The 17,639-nt window shown below is 38.3% G+C and overlaps 2 protein-coding genes across 2 annotated transcripts in view; one reads left to right on the plus strand and one right to left on the minus strand.

Annotated features, from left to right (window-relative positions):
• Ide (Insulin degrading metalloproteinase) overlaps positions 1–17,639 on the minus strand; it is a 39,824-nt gene extending 22,185 nt beyond the window's left edge. The window contains exon 1 of the mRNA XM_076768799.1: positions 17,436–17,639. The gene's annotated coding sequence lies outside the window, so the exon portion shown is untranslated. The remainder of the gene's footprint in view (positions 1–17,435) is intronic.
• Ato (atonal) lies at positions 14,945–16,631 on the plus strand. Its single transcript, XM_076768273.1, has one exon. It carries the CDS (start codon positions 15,018–15,020, stop codon positions 15,861–15,863), a length of 846 nt encoding a protein of 281 aa, XP_076624388.1. The 5' UTR covers positions 14,945–15,017; the 3' UTR covers positions 15,864–16,631.

Below are 17,639 nucleotides of genomic sequence, written 5' to 3' on the forward strand. Positions count from 1 at the left end.
GAGGGCCATATTGTAAAGTCATGGCATGGCACTCTTGTGCGGCCACGTACGCATTGAGCCATCAAGACAGATATATTGAGGAAGAGGCGGTACGTTTATTACAGACAAACGACTCTTTCTCGGTCACAAATCAAATAACATTTTACTTCGGCCAGTATTAAGAACATGCTGGTCAAAATACGGACGCGATGTTCCTGTAACCGTAGTAGGCGAATAGAATTCGTAGCAAATTGCCTAACGGGGACGATAAGCGGAGAAACAATCCTTTAAACGTACAGATTTTCCACTCGAAAATAATCCTTATCGCGGATCGTACGTAAGACGAACTAATACGATGCTATTTCCTTGTTTTTGGTCATTTTATTCGTAACGACGAATTAGAAACAAGTAATTCGTGTGAATTTTTTTATTTAAATATTCACATGCAGCAAAATTGTTATTTCACGTCGGATTTTATCTTAATCAGAACGGCTCAAGAGAGGAAATTTGTAGAAAAGGGCGCGTCGAATTTCTAATCGAATTTCATTAAAAGGTGAATACGATCGGTAATCGGGTAGTTAATTTCAACTGCAAAATCAACTAAAATTACAATGAAGATGGAATGAAAATTCCCTTAGGCGACCATCGGGACTACTTGGCTGGTTTTATATGACGTATGGTTGGGCATAACCGAATGATATGGACACTGAAGAAGGGATAAGCCAGAAGAGAAAATTATCCCGTCAGAGTAGAAGGTGAAACGTGTCTCGCACTTACGTCCGCCCACGCTTGCAACTCGTTATGACTTTAAAGAAGTTCACAATACGCGCGCACGCTTCGTGGCCCTGTCAACGTTTTACCCACCTTTTGCCATTTTCACATTGTAATCTGATAATAGCGGGGTCAGGTAGTAACGTTGACTGGATTGGATCCTAACAAGACAAGGTTTCTCATCGTCGTCAACAGAAATTGTAAAACGAACAAGAAGACCAGAAACAACATCAGTCATCGATCATTATATATAACAAATTTCATTCTACGTTATATGGAACGTTTACCTGCATTATTAATGCCTCTTATCCTACTTTCGCGCAGAATTTAGATACTATAAAATTATAATTAGGACAATTTACATAAATTTCATAATTAAGCTTTCTGTTATGTTTAGCTGCAATTTGTATACAAGGGGATTCGTACACGTAAATAAAGAAACTAAATTAAACTGAAAAATGTAAAAAATGTCTTTTATTACTTCTTCTCATGCGTGTGCGAATAATTTTGTGACTTACTACAGAAAGAAGCACGTTTTTACGATCGTACAGAGATCAATACTTGCACGAACTATGATAGAAATCGTTTTAAAGAGAACGAACGAAATTTAAGCATTTCTCACGAACTATCGAGTAATCCACAATAACGCATGACGAGACTATAAAAAAACAGCGCCGCCCACATCCGGAGGAGGTGCTGTTAGCGATGACGGTGTGATCACCTTGATCAGTGATGCGTATAACACATTTGTTGGTTTTGCTCATATACTTAACTCGCATTTATCCAGTTGATCTGAGCCTGTGTTGTAAATGGTGGACGGTCCCGTGAATCTCACGATCCCGTCGTACTAATTTCAGATAAAAGTAGGCAGATTGCACGTTCGCTAACGCGCCAATTTCCCATGTTAAACGCGTTCATGACGTTCCTTGAAATTTTAGCGCGATAAATCGAAATACAATCGACAAATATGTTTCCATTTCATTCGCCGCGGTTGGATATGGTTTGTTACTTTTGTTAAAGCGTACGATTTTCTGCATCTTGGGTGTTCCTTTCGTTATTCAAATCTCGGTACTTTCGTAATAAAAGTAGTTGGTAATCATTTCGATAACTCAAACCAACGTGGTAACAATGTTCGAGCCTTGCTTGCGATTTAAAGATCGTGTCGTACCTGAGTGGTTAAACTTTTTTTAAATTTGATATTGTACTATTACGATTCCTTGTTTGTCAGTTTGTAAGAAATGTGTGGATCCATAAAAGTCGTTGGTAATCATTTCGATAACCCAAATCTACGTTGTAACAATGTTCTAGCCTTGCTTGCGATTTAAAGATCGCGTCGTACCTGAGTGGTTAAACTTTTTTTCAATTTTATATTGTATTATTACGATTCCATGTTGTTTGTCAGTTTGTAAGAAATATGTGGATCCATTTACGGTTTAAATATTTCGTTTATTTCTTAACTATTCGAGTACCGGGTACGCGCGTATCTCTATCGGATTCGATCGATGGATCTGTTAATCGTGAGTTGTCGCGATCGGGGAACGACGATTTGGTAGTCGAAAGCACGGATTGTGTCTACCAGGAGAGTTGGTTCGTAGGTAAAGGGTAGCGAGAAGGTAGGTTAATAGGAGAGGGTGGCGGACGAGACGCGCGAGCCCTACATGGGTTGGTTTTTCGAGGGAGAATGAGCCATATGGAGAGCATACGGTGAGCAGGCTGCACCCGCTCCCTGGAGGGTTTAATCTACCTACTGTCCGCCAAACTACCATCCAAGGGAATCATGCATTCTCAAAACCATTGTCCAGCTACGTTTCCGCTATTAATATCTTTATTGCATAAAACTATCGTACGTGTATTTGTGGATAAATTTTGTCGAAAGACCGTTTCCGTTCGTCTCCGGAACAAAAGTCTTCGTACCACTTGAAATATTGAAAAACAGTGTAATGCTACAAAGATATCGATACTGATCGATTTAATATAGTTTTGTTCGTTGTCGAATTTCGTTTGTTTTTTCTCTCGTCTCGTTTCGTTCGATTCCGTCGTAATATTCATCGAAGAAAAGAAGGTAACGCCTAGTAGAAGTTGTCGGGTTTTGTCTCTCGCTTGCCAACTGTCCCAGGTGTACGTGTCTGAAGACGAGGGCAAAAGGTCCAAGAAGACGAGGCGTGTGGCTGGCGCGTGCTGTTAGTCCTCGATTCCATTTCCCCGCCCTTAAGTTGCTTCCGATCGTTGGCTGCCATAAACAGCATCGCCGCCACGCCACACCGCACACCGCACCGCAATAGTCACGATCGCCGTTTCTTAACACACCGGAAAGTTTGTTTGTTCTACCTTGGTGACCCCGAAAAAACCCCCATTTACCGTTATCTCGTTCAGATTTCGTTCGATCGGACTTGGTTCGCTCTGAAAATCGACGTTTCCACAAGTATTTTCAGCTACGAATACTCCCGGTGGATGCAACTGCATCGATCCCATGAAAACTGTCGTCACAATTCGTTTCGAATGCAACGGGACAGAGGTACGGACGTTTCTTCGATCGTTAAACCATTGGTAAATTAATCGACGACGACAAAAATTAAATAAATGAGAAAGAAGTCTTATCGTCCACAAAAGTCAAACAGATCGAGTATACTTGAGCACGACGGTTGTTGATAGAAAATGGAATCAGCGACTGTTTTTAGAAAAAGAAATCGATTTGTTCGTAATTAGACGAAACGCTTTTTTCAAAGAACGAAAGAGAAATGTAGTGGAATATTTAAGAAGGTTTACGCGCGATTTTGTAACACTGAAAGTTGGCAAGAACGAACGAAGGAAGGAACCACTTGGCACGCGAGACGGTATATTAACGTTCGTTCCATCCATCATGGTTGATTATTGGCAGAAGCGGCTCCTTTGATAAATTCTAAGGTATGTTAGCATTTCTATGGCGTTGAACTACATCGGTTCGTTTTACCGAAGCGCCAAAAATCGCTCGTATCGCGCCACCATTGTATTTATAACGCCTGTTGGACAGGTTAGAAACGTTTAACCATTTATCTCGTCATTGGCGTTAATCAGAGTCGTTTTGACCGCGGTAGAAATCTTTTCTGTGCATACAGTATAATTCCGTTTGTCACGCGTGGAGCCATTTATTGTACAAATGCATGCACAAACCTTCACCGATTATATCGGGTTGTTCGAAAAGTCACATCAGTTTTATACAGGGTGTTCGACCACCCCTGGGAAAAATTTTAATGGGAGATTCTAGAGGTCAAAATAAGACGAAAATCAAGAATACCAATTTGTCGATGGAGGCTTCGTTAAGAAGTTATTAAAGTTCCGCCCGTACTGAATTTGTTTCTAGAAAGTGGGTAGGATTTCGGGGTTAGGTCTATTCATCAAAAATTATTGTAATTGACCCCCGCAACTGAAAATAGTTTTTCCAGAACGATTTGAAATTTTTTTTTTTCACCGAAAAATTTAGGCACCTACCTCTTGTCGATTTTTCTTAAAAATTCGTTTTTGATTTTTAATAATTTCGTTTGACGTCCTACAGAAAAGTTGTTTAATACTTTTTTGTAGGTACCTATGGGCTCTACTTCAGAAAAAAGTTTCATTGAAATATATTCACTATTGTAAGAGTTATGGGTGTTTGGAAATTGGACCATTTTTATGGGGTTTTTCTCATTTTGCGGGGTCAACGATCAACTTTTCGAATATTTTTGCAATTTCTACATATTCTTGATCAAAATACGCGTCGTTTGCTTTTTTAAACATTAAAATCGTCCAATCCGTTCAGGAGTTATGACATTTTAAAGATTCGCATGAAATTTCGGGGTAACATTTCTGGCCAGAAATTATATTTTCGGTAAGGAATTTTTTTCTCCAAAATGGTTAGGATTACAAAGGTATGTCTAATGACCAAAAATGATTGAAATTGACCCCTGCAACTGAAAATAATTTTTTTAGAACGATTTGAAATTTTTTAATTTTATCGAAAAATTTCACTCCTACTCGAATTTTTTTCTCGAAACTGGGTAGGAATTCGGGGGTATGTCTATTCACCAAAAATGCTTATAATTGACCCTTGTAACCAAAAATAATTTTTCCAGAACGATTTGAAATTTTTGAATTTAATTGTTAATAACTTTTTAACGAAGTCTCGGTCAACAAATTGGTATTCTTGATTTTCGTCTTATTTTGGCCTCTAGAATCCCGCATTAAAATTTTTCCCAGGGTTAGCTGAACACCCTGTATAGACAGCACACATACATAGATTTATGGGAAATTTTAATTGTAAAAAAACTACAATTCTGCACTTAATATGCAAAAATATAAGAAATTCTTAAAATAAAATAGGAATTATTACATTTAGGGGTTGAGACAGCCCTCTGTAAAGCTCACATCTAATTAATTCTATCAATAAAAATATAAATATTGCATAAAGATCTAGGCATATATTTGTAGAAAATAAATATTTTATAAACATCAATTCGATTGATTTTCTCCATAGAATTCGATGCACGTTATTTTTGCTTACTAAAAAGCTTCGTATAATCCTCCTGCTAGCCCCAAATCCTTTTTCTAATCTTCCGGAATAAGAACCGTGACCGCGTTTCGATTTAATTATCTAAAATTTCCGAAAGCCTGGAAACGCGGTTAGCCCGATGCAACGACTTCAATCTAAAAATAGAAGTTTTTATGGGTTTTCAGTGAAGCTGGATTCACATATATATATCACAGGTACCGAATCACCGATCCCTTTGCGCTTTACCCAAAAGTTAAAAACCGTCCCACTGAAAAAGAGCTCTATAAACGGACCAAAGGGGCGCGGCGAAACGAAAACGTATCTTCATCCGTGAATTTCTTTCTTCCTCCCACGTACCCATACTATCCGGTATATTTTCCCTATATCTCAGCCATACAGGGTGGTCTATGCAACTTGTGCATCTCTATAATTCCCAAAGTATGCGTTGCTCAAAATAATCTTGCATAGAAATCTTTCGAAGACCAACTTCTGTCTTTTAAAACAGAACACTACACTTTTCCTACCAAAATATGAAAAAATATCAAATTCTTAGTAAAATAGCGTTGATAGCCAATGAGAAATTTCACTTTATTTCTTAAGAATTTTCACTGTTTTGCAGAAATCTGTCGAGTCTCCAATTTGATGTTATGTGAAGAAATATTATAATAATAGTAATTCCAACTAAATATGCATATCTTTATAATTGTAACGTATTTATAACTGGTTAGACCGATGCATACGTGCATTCGGTAATGAAATATCGGTCGTAATACCGCGATAGTCCCCGGAGGCGTTATTTAAAACCGATATGAATACGAATAACCGAAAATTTGCTCGACTGGTAGTCGTGCCTTTAGAAAACTACTGTAAAGTTTTTTTTTTTTTATATTCAGGACCACACACAGGCAACTCGCGCTACATTAAGTTTTGCATACGGATCTCGGCAACAATCAACGGTAACGCTATATTCAATTTTTATATTGAATATTAACCAATCGCTGTATCTTATTACCAGCAATTACTTTAGCCATTATTTAAATCCCGAAACCGATCTGTATATACATAAACTCCGATCTAATAAATCAGTATTGGTATTTCATTCGCTTGGTGATTATGATGTTTGTCGAGAGAAAATCTTTCGGTAATTTTATACCCGTACGTCGAACATTGTATACAATAACCGTAACGGTAACGTTTTTTATTCGTTTGAAAACTTTAAATCTAAGCAAAAAAGAAGCTTATTACACCCAAACGCATAACCATTTTATCGAAACGCGTTCTATCAAATTTTTCGTGCATATTTTAAAAATTATTAATCGTTATTTAGTAATTTTTTTTTTTTAACACGTTTGTTGAGAGGATACGTTATGAGCGTAACGTTTAAACAGTTTTTAAACGTAGTTTCACATCCGTGTAGGATGTTTTGTTCTGTGTACGCCGAGATTGCAATTTGTATCGATTTCTATTTTAATTTAACAGGAATTTAACACGCTCACAACGGACAGAGACTAGGGAAAATCCCTGAGAGCATCTAGTGTCGTAATTACGACCGACTTATAACCGACTGGTAACCCTTTCATTTGTGAACTATGATGAACTGCTCATCGTCCACGGTTTGGAGATTTGCCTCCGTGATTTATGCTAATACAATGGACCTACCTCAAAGCATCTTCTACTAAACGCTCTATTAGGGTTAAGTTAATTACGAGACTACCTTCCTGTGGGTTGGTCCAACGTGATCGTTACCACATTAGAGTACATATATTACGTCTGTAACGATGCGAGCCATTTTTGAAATTTAATTTGAACGATCGATAGTCGCGGAAACCGTAACCGATCGAATTTATCGTTAACTTAAGGAGGTATTGCTGTGTCTAGACTGTCAATTTCACGGTCCTTTTTGTGATTTTTTTTTTAATGACAGGTAGGCTGTTTTGTACTGAGACTTCGTAGATATATTTATCCATCTTATAAGCATGTACAATATTTTTTTCATGGAAAAATATTAAAAATCGTGGGAATTATAACTTCTCATTTAATGGCTCTTTTAGAAAAGGTGCTCCAATGGCTTCCAGGATTCCAGATAATTTGAAACAGAGGGGGTTAAAGTATCTTCATAAGGAAGGTTGTAGTTGTAGCAGGAACTAGGAAGAAGTCAAAATCCTGATAAATAAAGAAATGACAACGTTTCAAGTTTCGAATTTCTAATTGTTAATCGTTCTTTTGTATTTAGCGTATCAAAAAAAATAGTAAAACTCAATATTTCTTTAAATCTCTAGTTCCAGCTATAAAGGCGCGTCTGCTGAATATTCTCTCCAAATTTGAAGTCAATCGGTTCGCTAGATCTTGAAATATCATGTAAGCCAGTTTAAATGCGTTTTTTTAAACAAGAAGCTATAACTCTCGCAATTTTTAATATTTTTTGATGAAAAAGATACTGTACATACCTATAAGACGAATAAATATATCTGTAAAATGTCACTACGAAACAACCTACCTGTCGTTAAAAAAAAAATCACAAAAAAAGGCCGAAGAAATGACAGCCTAGACAGCAATACTCCCTTAATTGCAACGTTATCCTAAGTGAAAGCGTACCTGTACGTATGAGTCGTTTATTTTGAAAGTGGCGTAAGTCCATTTATGTTCGAATCGAAATATTAAAGGGTTTGCGTTGGATTAAATTTAAAAAATATAGGTAACAGATGACATAGAATAATGTTTTTGGAATGGCTCCAGCGTCGTCATTTTCCACTATTTTTGAATAAATATTTTTTTCTTAACACTTAACAACATGGTTAATAACATTCTTGAATATCATTATCCTCTTACTTTTCCATCCATAAAAAAAAAAGAAAAAATCGCAAAAAACGCTTCATTTCAGGTTTTTGCAGTGGCCTTACCCTTCAACTTTAAATTCATGGACACTGATTGAACTTAGCTTCATTGAAACCCATAAACGTTTATTTTAAAATTACATATCGCAAAAAACGCTTCATTTCAGGTTTTTACAATGGTAAAATTAATGAAAATCGGCTGAATCGCTAGGTGTACGATTTCAAATGACACTGTCCATCGTTCGTTTGTTTCTCAAGCCAATATAGATTCCGTAAACGTGTGGTATTTCTATCACCGACCACCGACGAATCTATCCTTTTCCGGATACGAAGTCTATTACAGACAATAACTTTATTTCGACCTTGGTTAATTTTTGTTAGCCTGTTTGAGCGTACCGACAAGCCGCCTAGTTATTTGACCGATGCTCCGATATACCATTTCGAGGGCGTAATCGCTAATCGCTCGTCAGATTTCAAAGAAAGGGACAAAGTCACCCAAGGGAGGCTAGTTCGGAAGTCAGAATCGGTTTCAGAGCGTGGCTGCGACCACCGAAAATTCTGTATAACTATACTTCCTGGCTGATTTTACGATTTCTACGAAACTACGAAACAACTCCGTTTTCAACGACCGCAACGCTCGACTTTTTAACCGGACAACTCTTCGGTGCAACCGTCGGTCATAGTGATCTATCCACGTCCGTCTATTATCTAATCCATAGTAGCGAAATACAAAAGAAACGATCGCTTTTCTCGATTCCTGCTCGGCTCTCGAATGGAAGAATTACAAAAAAAACAGCGAACGAAACTTCTGTAAGAAAAGAATGCTACTATTTCTAAGAAAAATGACATCACAATTTCGATAAGGGTATTAAAGAAATTCTAAGAAATAACAGAAAGATAAATAATTCCGTACTTCTTTGTACGACCGTAGTTATTTTTCGTAGCGTTTCGAACTCTGGCTCGAGCATTGGGAGCATTTTCAAGAAGATATAAATATTCATCGAAGTTTGTTAATTGCTCCGTTTCCAAAGTCGATTGGAAGTAAAAATAAAAGATTTTTTACGGCAAAATGTCGCGATCAATTTATAAATCTGAAGCACCGTGCGTTCGTGCAACCCGAAAGGACAAAATGAAGAATTCGAAAGCGGAACCGGATAATGTGGTAATCGTATTCTGGGAATCAGTTCGGCACGCAGTCCCTTAACAAGCTTCGACGAGTCTCTCTAATTTGGCTCTAGACACGACACGTTCAGGAACCATAGACGCCCAAACTCGTGTGCTACGCAACACATCCCCCTATTTATTCGACAGCACATCACTTTTCGAAGCACAGACATCATGCTTCGGTCTATACAGGGTGTTCGGCCACCCCTGGGAAAAATTTTAATGTGAGATTCTGGAGGCCAAAATAAGACGAAAATGAAGAATAACAATTTGTTGATTAAGGCTTCGTCAAAAAGTTATTTAAAGTTGCGCCTGTAGATAGGCAACCTGCGCACAACTGCGTGCGCACGATAGTGGTTCTCACTCAAACTCTACTTACTGACGTATCGACAGCCTTACAGTTTTCTGAGTGAGAATCACTATCACGCGTGCGCAGCTGTTCGCAGATTGCCGTTCTACAAGCGGAACTTTAAACGTTAATAACTTTTTAACGAAGCCTCAATCAACAAATTGGTATTCTTGATTTTCGTCTTATTTTGGCCTCTAAAATCGTTCAGGGGTGGCCAAACACCCTGTATACATGTGTATCATCTCACATGTATTGACATTTTGTTAGATTTCACATCTCCCGATTGGGGCAGTTCTTTTAAGAACTCGACCTTTCTAGATCATTTCTAACTTTTCGATAGCTTCCCTCTTAGATAGGTATTCGAATTCCTCGCCAAAGGAAGGGTGGTTGGGGCGAGGCTAGGGTGGGTCTCCTTACGCAGCAACCTCCACGCGGTGAGACCTGGGGATTATTATTTACTATGTAATTAATATAATTATTAATTACATAGCAAATAATATGAGCTAATGGCTGCGTTCTTCTTATAGTTTCACATACGTTTATCGTCCCGGTGTGCGGTCTGATAACACTGATTTCGAGTTGCAAATACGTTTTTGCCGAGTTATTTTTTAAATAAATGATGTATTACAATTAAAAATAGAAAGTAGAGATAGTATCAATGAGATACGTATTGAGTTACGTATTTTAATAATCTTGAAATCTTTAAATAATCTTAATCGATTGGTTACTCCAACGAAATTAATCGATTGATTTTATTCTGCTAAAAATACTAAAATTTCTGTAATTTGAAATTTCATTTCAATTCTATAATGTGAAAGGTCTACTTGTATACCTCGTCTGTGATTTTAACATTCTCTTCTCATGGATGGCGGTCAGTTGAGAAACTATTCACTGAATTAGTATTGATGGGCAGACAGTTGTAGTGTATACGTAAATACATGTGAGCTGACTATAGAAGGAATTAAAAAATGCAATTTTCAAACAGCCATAACTCTTACAATAGTAAATATGTTTCCATGAAACTTTTTTCTAAAGTAGAGCTCATGGATACCTATAAAAAAGTATTAGACAACTTTTCTGTAGGGCGTCAAACAAAATTACTAAAAATGAAAAACGAATTTTTAAGAAAAATGGACAGAGAGTGCCTAAATTTCTCGACGAAAAACAAAGACAACTCCCTATCCTTTGTCAAATCTATTATATCATTCATATAGAATTTCTTTAAATTAAAAACTAATAAGCCTGGGGATTGTTGTATTTTATTTCTTATAAGGTTCGGTTTTATAATACGCTAACAAAAATATTGCAAACCACTCTAGATTCCAAACTTCGAGCTTCGACGCAATATCTGTTTCTTTCACGTTTCTGTGAATGCTCGATGTTAGTTTAAAATTTCAGAAATAACCTGAACCGACTCGTTTGTTTTTTATTATATTACAAATTTGATCCTCGTCGAATTTTCGTGTATCGAACGTCACGAACTCACGGGACGATACGATGTGATCGTAACGCTGGTGTCGAGAACCTTTTAAAAAATTTTTTAAAGCAACGATCGGGTGAAGCGACTGCAACAAGGAACGCGGTCGACGCGGTCCATCGGAAATTTACCTTGGGAAAAGAATGGGATCGTATCTAGAAAAAGGGTGCAAATACCTCAGGGGCGTAAGGTCCAGTTACATCTTTACTCGCTCAATTAGCGAAAACAGGTAGGATAAAGTTTGCGGCAAGCACGACGGTGGTCTGAAGCAACCCGATCTCTGTCATTCCCTTCAGACGCAGCCGTCTTGAATTTCGGGATCGCCTCTCGCCGTCCTCCTAAAATTCTTCCTAAGTAGCGGCACGATAATCCTCTACTTAAAAACTTTTGGTACTTTTCGTACCTTCAACGAGACCAACCATCTTCTAGTTACCATCTGTAAATGCTTTGCGTTTCAACGCCCGTCTTCTCTAGTAAACCCCTATTTTTACACGGTGAAAGAGCATCAACCCTCGAGTGGACTCCCGAATCTCGACTGAATTATTTTATTTAACATTGATCTTTACCAAACTGGTAAATTGGAAAACTTTTCTTGAAAGCATTTAAAAAATAATGAATCAACAGAGGATTACATCGACCATTTATTGAAATATATGCGTAAAATTTCTTTTCTACACGTAGGTGTGGTTTTCGTAGTTAAAGTTAGCGTCTAATTCGCGGTTTTAGTGAAATTGTTCCTGTAAATGTTGCGTTATACCTGAACGAAAGGAAAAGGAAGAAGAAAGGATGCAATTTAAACGTTTCCTTGCATTAAAATTTTTTTGCCATTTTCGCGCGATAATGTTTTTCCCTTAAACGGGCGTATAATTTAAAAATTGATTACTTTCATCTATTATCTTTCCGATTCATCACGGAAACGTGGCGGAACCAATAATTAGGGCTACGAAATGTATGCTCGGCCGTGTCTATCCTTGCTTTATTCACCCACAGCATCGCCTCTGCCTTTCCTCCTTTCTTCTTCGTCTTTCGGCTTACTTTGTCGGTGTCTCGGTTCAATCTATCTTATCTTTGCTTCCTCGAACCCCCGAAAGAAATTTGGATTTTCTCATAAATTTTGCTCCGAGCGAACGTGGAAAATTGTTCTATAGATTTTTGATAATTTTGGAATAAAACTTGAATAAAATTAAATAAAATGCTTTATTCATTTTCGAGTCACCTAGACTCGGGTTAATTTGATTTGCAAAATGATTAAAAACGAGTGGATGAAACCTGTGAATAACTATAATAATGTATCGTAATAACGTCGAATCGTGAGATTATTCGATTAAATTACCACGTATGCAAGTCCAAAGAAACGAGACAAGGAGGAAATATTAAGAAGCAAACAAAGCTTTGTCAAAAGGTGGTAAATTATTCTATAGATTTTCAATAATTTAGGATTAAGAAAGCACGCATTCGCGATATATTATCGAGTATTGGTTGAACTTAAATAAAATTAAATAAAACGCTTTATTCGCTTTCGAGTCACCTAGACTCGAGTTAATTTGATTTGCAAAAGGATTAAAAACGTATGGATGAAAGCTGGGAATAACGATAATAATGTATCGTAATAACGTCGAATCGTGAGATTATTCGATTAAATTACCACGTATGCAAGTCCAAAGAAACGACACAAGGAGGAAATATTAAGAAGCAAACAAAGGTTTGTTAAAAGGTGGTACCCGAAGGGAAAAGAATAAAAAAGGAAGGACTGAGAGAAAGGAGAGAAAAAGATAAGGGAACGAAGGGATATTCGTGAAGCTGTGGTGGGCCGAGGTAGGTTTTGCCGCGAGGATACTCCCTGGGCGTGAGTCGAGTAATTAAATACAAAGTGCACTCATTTGTGGAGCTCGGTGGCAAATAACATGTTACCCGCCAACTAGCGGTAATTTATGAGACCGCCGTATGACGCTTTCTTCTTTGACCCTCCACGAAGTTCACTCGTGTTCATTCCGAAAACGATGAATATGTATTTAGAAATAGAGACGTGAGCTTTCGCGGACAAATCAGAGAACCAAACGCACGCCTACTAATCGAACGATTATCATTTCTTTAGCTTCGTCAGCCATCTTTCTTTTCCCATTTCGTCCTCTCCATCTCCTTAATAATTTATCGTCGGTTGGCTGGAATTTTGGTCCACTAAACCGTTTAATCGGTTCCTCTGCGCGTTGTTTGCATTTTGAAACATTAAAATTCTCCAATTTCATTCAGGAATTGTGATTTTCTAAACATTTGCATAAAATTTCGGGTGAACATTTCTGACCACGCATTATATTTTCGGTAAGGAATTTTTTTCTCGAAAGTGTGTAGGATTTCGGGGGTATGTCTATTCACCAAAAATGATTGTATCTTTTTCCCACGTGGAACTACAATTTTTCATAATTTTTATCGTAAATCTAATAGTTCAAGCGTTACAACTTATAACAGTTTAAAGTGAAATAATTTAATATACTTTAAATTGCCATAACTCTTGAACTATTAGGTTTATGGCATAAGTACCTTAATACTATCTTGTAGAGCTCAAAAAACTAGATCGAACAGTGCTGTCGCATTCGTAGAATTTAATTTTTAAAAAGGATGCAGTTGCATCGGTGCATCCAAAAAATGCAATTGCACTTTTCAAAAAAGTCGGAATTTTATAATTTTGATCACGCTATTCGGTGCAATGTTCTAATCTCTATAAAAGAGTATCAAGACACTTATGCCCTACAACTAATAGTTTCAGAATTATACCACTTCAAAGTTTATTAAATTATTTCACTGTAAAATTATGGAACATGAACCAATTTCACTTCATCGAATATTTCACGGTTACAAAGTACACACGATTCAGAAATTGAACACGTAGTTTTAATAAGTTTTTCGTATTATACGAATACAATAGATTTGTTGTAATATTTACGAGGACGAAAGAAAATTCAGCTTTCCGAAGAGGTTCGTACAAAGAAGCGACTTTAATCTCGAATGATAGTTTCCAACCGGTAGAGAATATTTTAAACTCTGTATAATAAAACCGAACCTTATAAGAAATAAAATGCAACAATCGCTACTTTAATTATTCATATCTTAAAAATTATCGAATATCTACGGCTAATATTTTACACGTCTCGAAAGGGATTACTCTGCTATCGTTCTGCAAAAGCACATTAAGATCGAAGTCGAACAGTTCGTAACCTCCCCTTGTAAACTGTTATTCTATTGTAATAATTTTGTCCAGCAGCGATAGCAGCGTTAAAAAGTTTTTGGACCATTTGAAAGGTGAGATTCGAGCAGCCCATCGGTAACTGTAGGTCCTTACACTTTGCAGATAATCGCATCAGTTACTTGATAAGCATCGTCCCTATTCACCCACGCGGTCGCGCGTACAGAGGGTTGTGTGGCGTGTGTAACCGGTAAAGGGCCCCACACGCACACATGTACGCGCTCGCGTAATGGCTACGCGGTTCTGTACACACGATCGTATAGATTGAAGGCGCCGTGCCACCTGTTGCACTAACCGGCACGCATACTCCGAGATGATTGGCTCTACTTGAGCGTGGAAATGGTGGGGCGAACCGTTGAATTTTGATTGGTCGGACGGCACGTGCTGCCACGAGAGTGCCTCGCTTCGAAAATGCATAAATCCCTTGGCGTTGCGCCAGACGAGTTCAGAATTATCCCGGACGGCCGTACCCCCGGCGTGCGTGCACAGAATTTCGAGGAAACGTTTCGGTTTCTGCGCCCGTGATCGCCGAACACGATCACGATCACGATCACGATCTCGCCAGAACAATTTCGTCTATAATCGTTGGTTTACGCAGACCCGTGTAATTCGCGTCGATGCAGTGGACGTTCAGTGGAAGTACGGGACCGCACTGTTAGGGGTAGCCAACTCTACGACTATTCGAATAACACTTTGGCATGGAACTGCAGGAAATGTTTCGTTACGGTTACATGTTCCCGCCGAGAGAAGACGAGTCGGTATCGTGCATGTACCTGGACCTGCCCAGTTACGCGTACTCGAAGAAAACCGATGTCACGCCGGTGAACGGTATCACGGTACCCCAGTGCATCGTCTATGATAGCAATTGCAGCGACGGTTGGCACACGCCGAGCCCAACCGCGAGCCTTCGATCCGTCAGCCCCGCGAACAGTTTGTCCGTATCGTCGGAATCCGATGGCGTGACCGGCGGCGGACCGGTCACTTATCGCCTACTGGGCTCGATGGAACTTTTCAACGAAAGGTACACCGGTAAACGGAGCCTGTCGACGATCGGTTCCGAACCTAACCACAATCCTATGAACGCGATAGATCTGGCGGAGGAAGTGAACAGCATGGACGCGGATACCGATGGAACCGTGGACGTCGAACCCGACGCGAACCGCGAGGAGAAACAGTCGCGTCGCGACAGTATCATCAGCAACTCGAGCAGCTTTTCCGACAGGATCGCGGACGGCGACAGCGAGGACGACGCGGAGATGAGCGACACCGACGGTACTGATCAGACGCGTTCGCGTAACGACGGGATCGAAGAGAATCGCGACGCCGTCAGGAGACGAGGCAAATACGTCAGCTCGATGATCGTGAGGAAACGCAGACTGGCGGCTAACGCCAGGGAACGGAGAAGAATGCAGAATTTGAACAAAGCTTTCGATAGATTGAGAACTTATCTGCCCTCGTTGGGGAACGACCGGCAATTGTCCAAGTACGAGACGCTTCAGATGGCGCAGTCTTATATCACGGCACTCTACGATTTGTTGCAATAAATTATGCTTGCCGAGAATCAGAGAAATCGAAATACTGAAATACCGGTACGACGCCGTATCGATATACGGTACATATATCTATTCCCCTGTATTTATCGATCGTATTTACGATTTTCAAGATTTCCTTTTAACGGATAATTTCTTATAGAAATTATGTTACCGACAGATATCGAAATTTCTGTAATACCGGAATCAAAGTAATTACTAGACTGCGGATGCTTATGCGTTTATGGGGAAGTTTAATTCTCAAAAAAACTACACAATGGGAAAATATAAGAAACAGAGCAAGATACAAATTATTATGTTTAGGGGTTGAGACGACCCTCTACGAAGCTCCTGTTTCTATGAATAAAAATATGAATTTGCATAAAGATCCGCAATCTGGTAATTACTCACCGATCCGGTAACACATTTTAACGTTGGAAAAATTGTATTCGAAAATGTTTCCTCGTTTAGTTTAGCGGAATTAACCATTTTGCAGATGATATTCGCCTTGTGACTGACTAAAAAGTGAAGTTTTACGTAATATACGAGCTACTATGGCACCAGAGAGGTGACCAATTAATACTTGTAGTGTTAAATAAGTATCTTCGGTGTCATTTTATATTATATTTCTAAAATTGTTATTTCACGTAGGATTTTATCTTTATTACGATAGCTTGAAAAAGTAAATTTTTCGAAAAACTTCATTTCTAAAAGAATGAATCGAATTTATAATGGCGAATTTGATTTGAAAAAAAGGTGAATATCACTTGCAAAAAGATTTCTTTAAAAGACGAGAATCTTTAATGAGGGGGGGGGAGGGGATGCGAAATAGAAAAAGTATGAAAATCATAATATTCGTGGGCAATTTTCAATTTTCATTCGTAACCATGAAAATACGCAAGTTTGTGATCGTTCGGTTATATTTTCTGAATCTGTTGTTATTAATTATTGTATACGTATATTTAAAAATAATGGTATTTAAATCGTACGTCGACGGTTTAATCGCATGATTTCGTTTCTCGAAGTAAGATTGTGGGGGGAGAGGGGGGGCAGAAACACTGTTGCGCGACAAGTAGGATCGTATAATGAAAATTTCTGTAAATAATAGAAAGTTTGTATATTTTGTAAAATAGGAATAATTCGACGAATAAGCCTCTAGTTTAGTATTGTATTATAAAACGAACCAAGTCATGTAAGTACTTATAATTTATTATAAATATTAACGTGCTCTTTCTCAAGACTGACGAGCGATGCGTTGGAAAATAAAGTTATTTTATAAAACCTTGGAATTACACACGACATGTGTCCTTGCCTTCTTTTAATATTAGATTCGTTCACGATTTTTCCGATTTACGTAATTTACGTTTCGCATAATTCGTTAACGGATCGTTTAAATCGTCGTTCAGGCGGGCGAAGCTTATTTACGAATAAACGTAAAATGGCGATTCGTTAACCTTATCGTTTCGATTCCAGAATACTGGAAACCTACATTGGCGAATCTACCGTCACGTTTTTCTAACCTTTTCTTTGGCTACTCTGATGTTTGGAAATTTCTGATATAAATTCGAAATTGGTGTAGTTACTTACAAGTGTCGATACCAGGCTCGTATCAAGGGACGATGTCGAGGGCCAAGGAAAAACCAGCATCGTCATCGGTGGTCTAGTTGTCATACGAAACCCATGCGACGCGTCGGTGTCAGGTTTCGTTGCAATTTGAGAACCTGCAGCCTCCTTTATTCGACGATGACTCCTCTTTCGTTCTCTTTCCCTCCAACTTTTTACTTACTTTAC

The sequence above is a fragment of the Colletes latitarsis genome, chromosome 7 (genome assembly GCF_051014445.1).
Source record: "Colletes latitarsis isolate SP2378_abdomen chromosome 7, iyColLati1, whole genome shotgun sequence".
Taxonomy (NCBI): domain Eukaryota; kingdom Metazoa; phylum Arthropoda; class Insecta; order Hymenoptera; family Colletidae; genus Colletes; species Colletes latitarsis.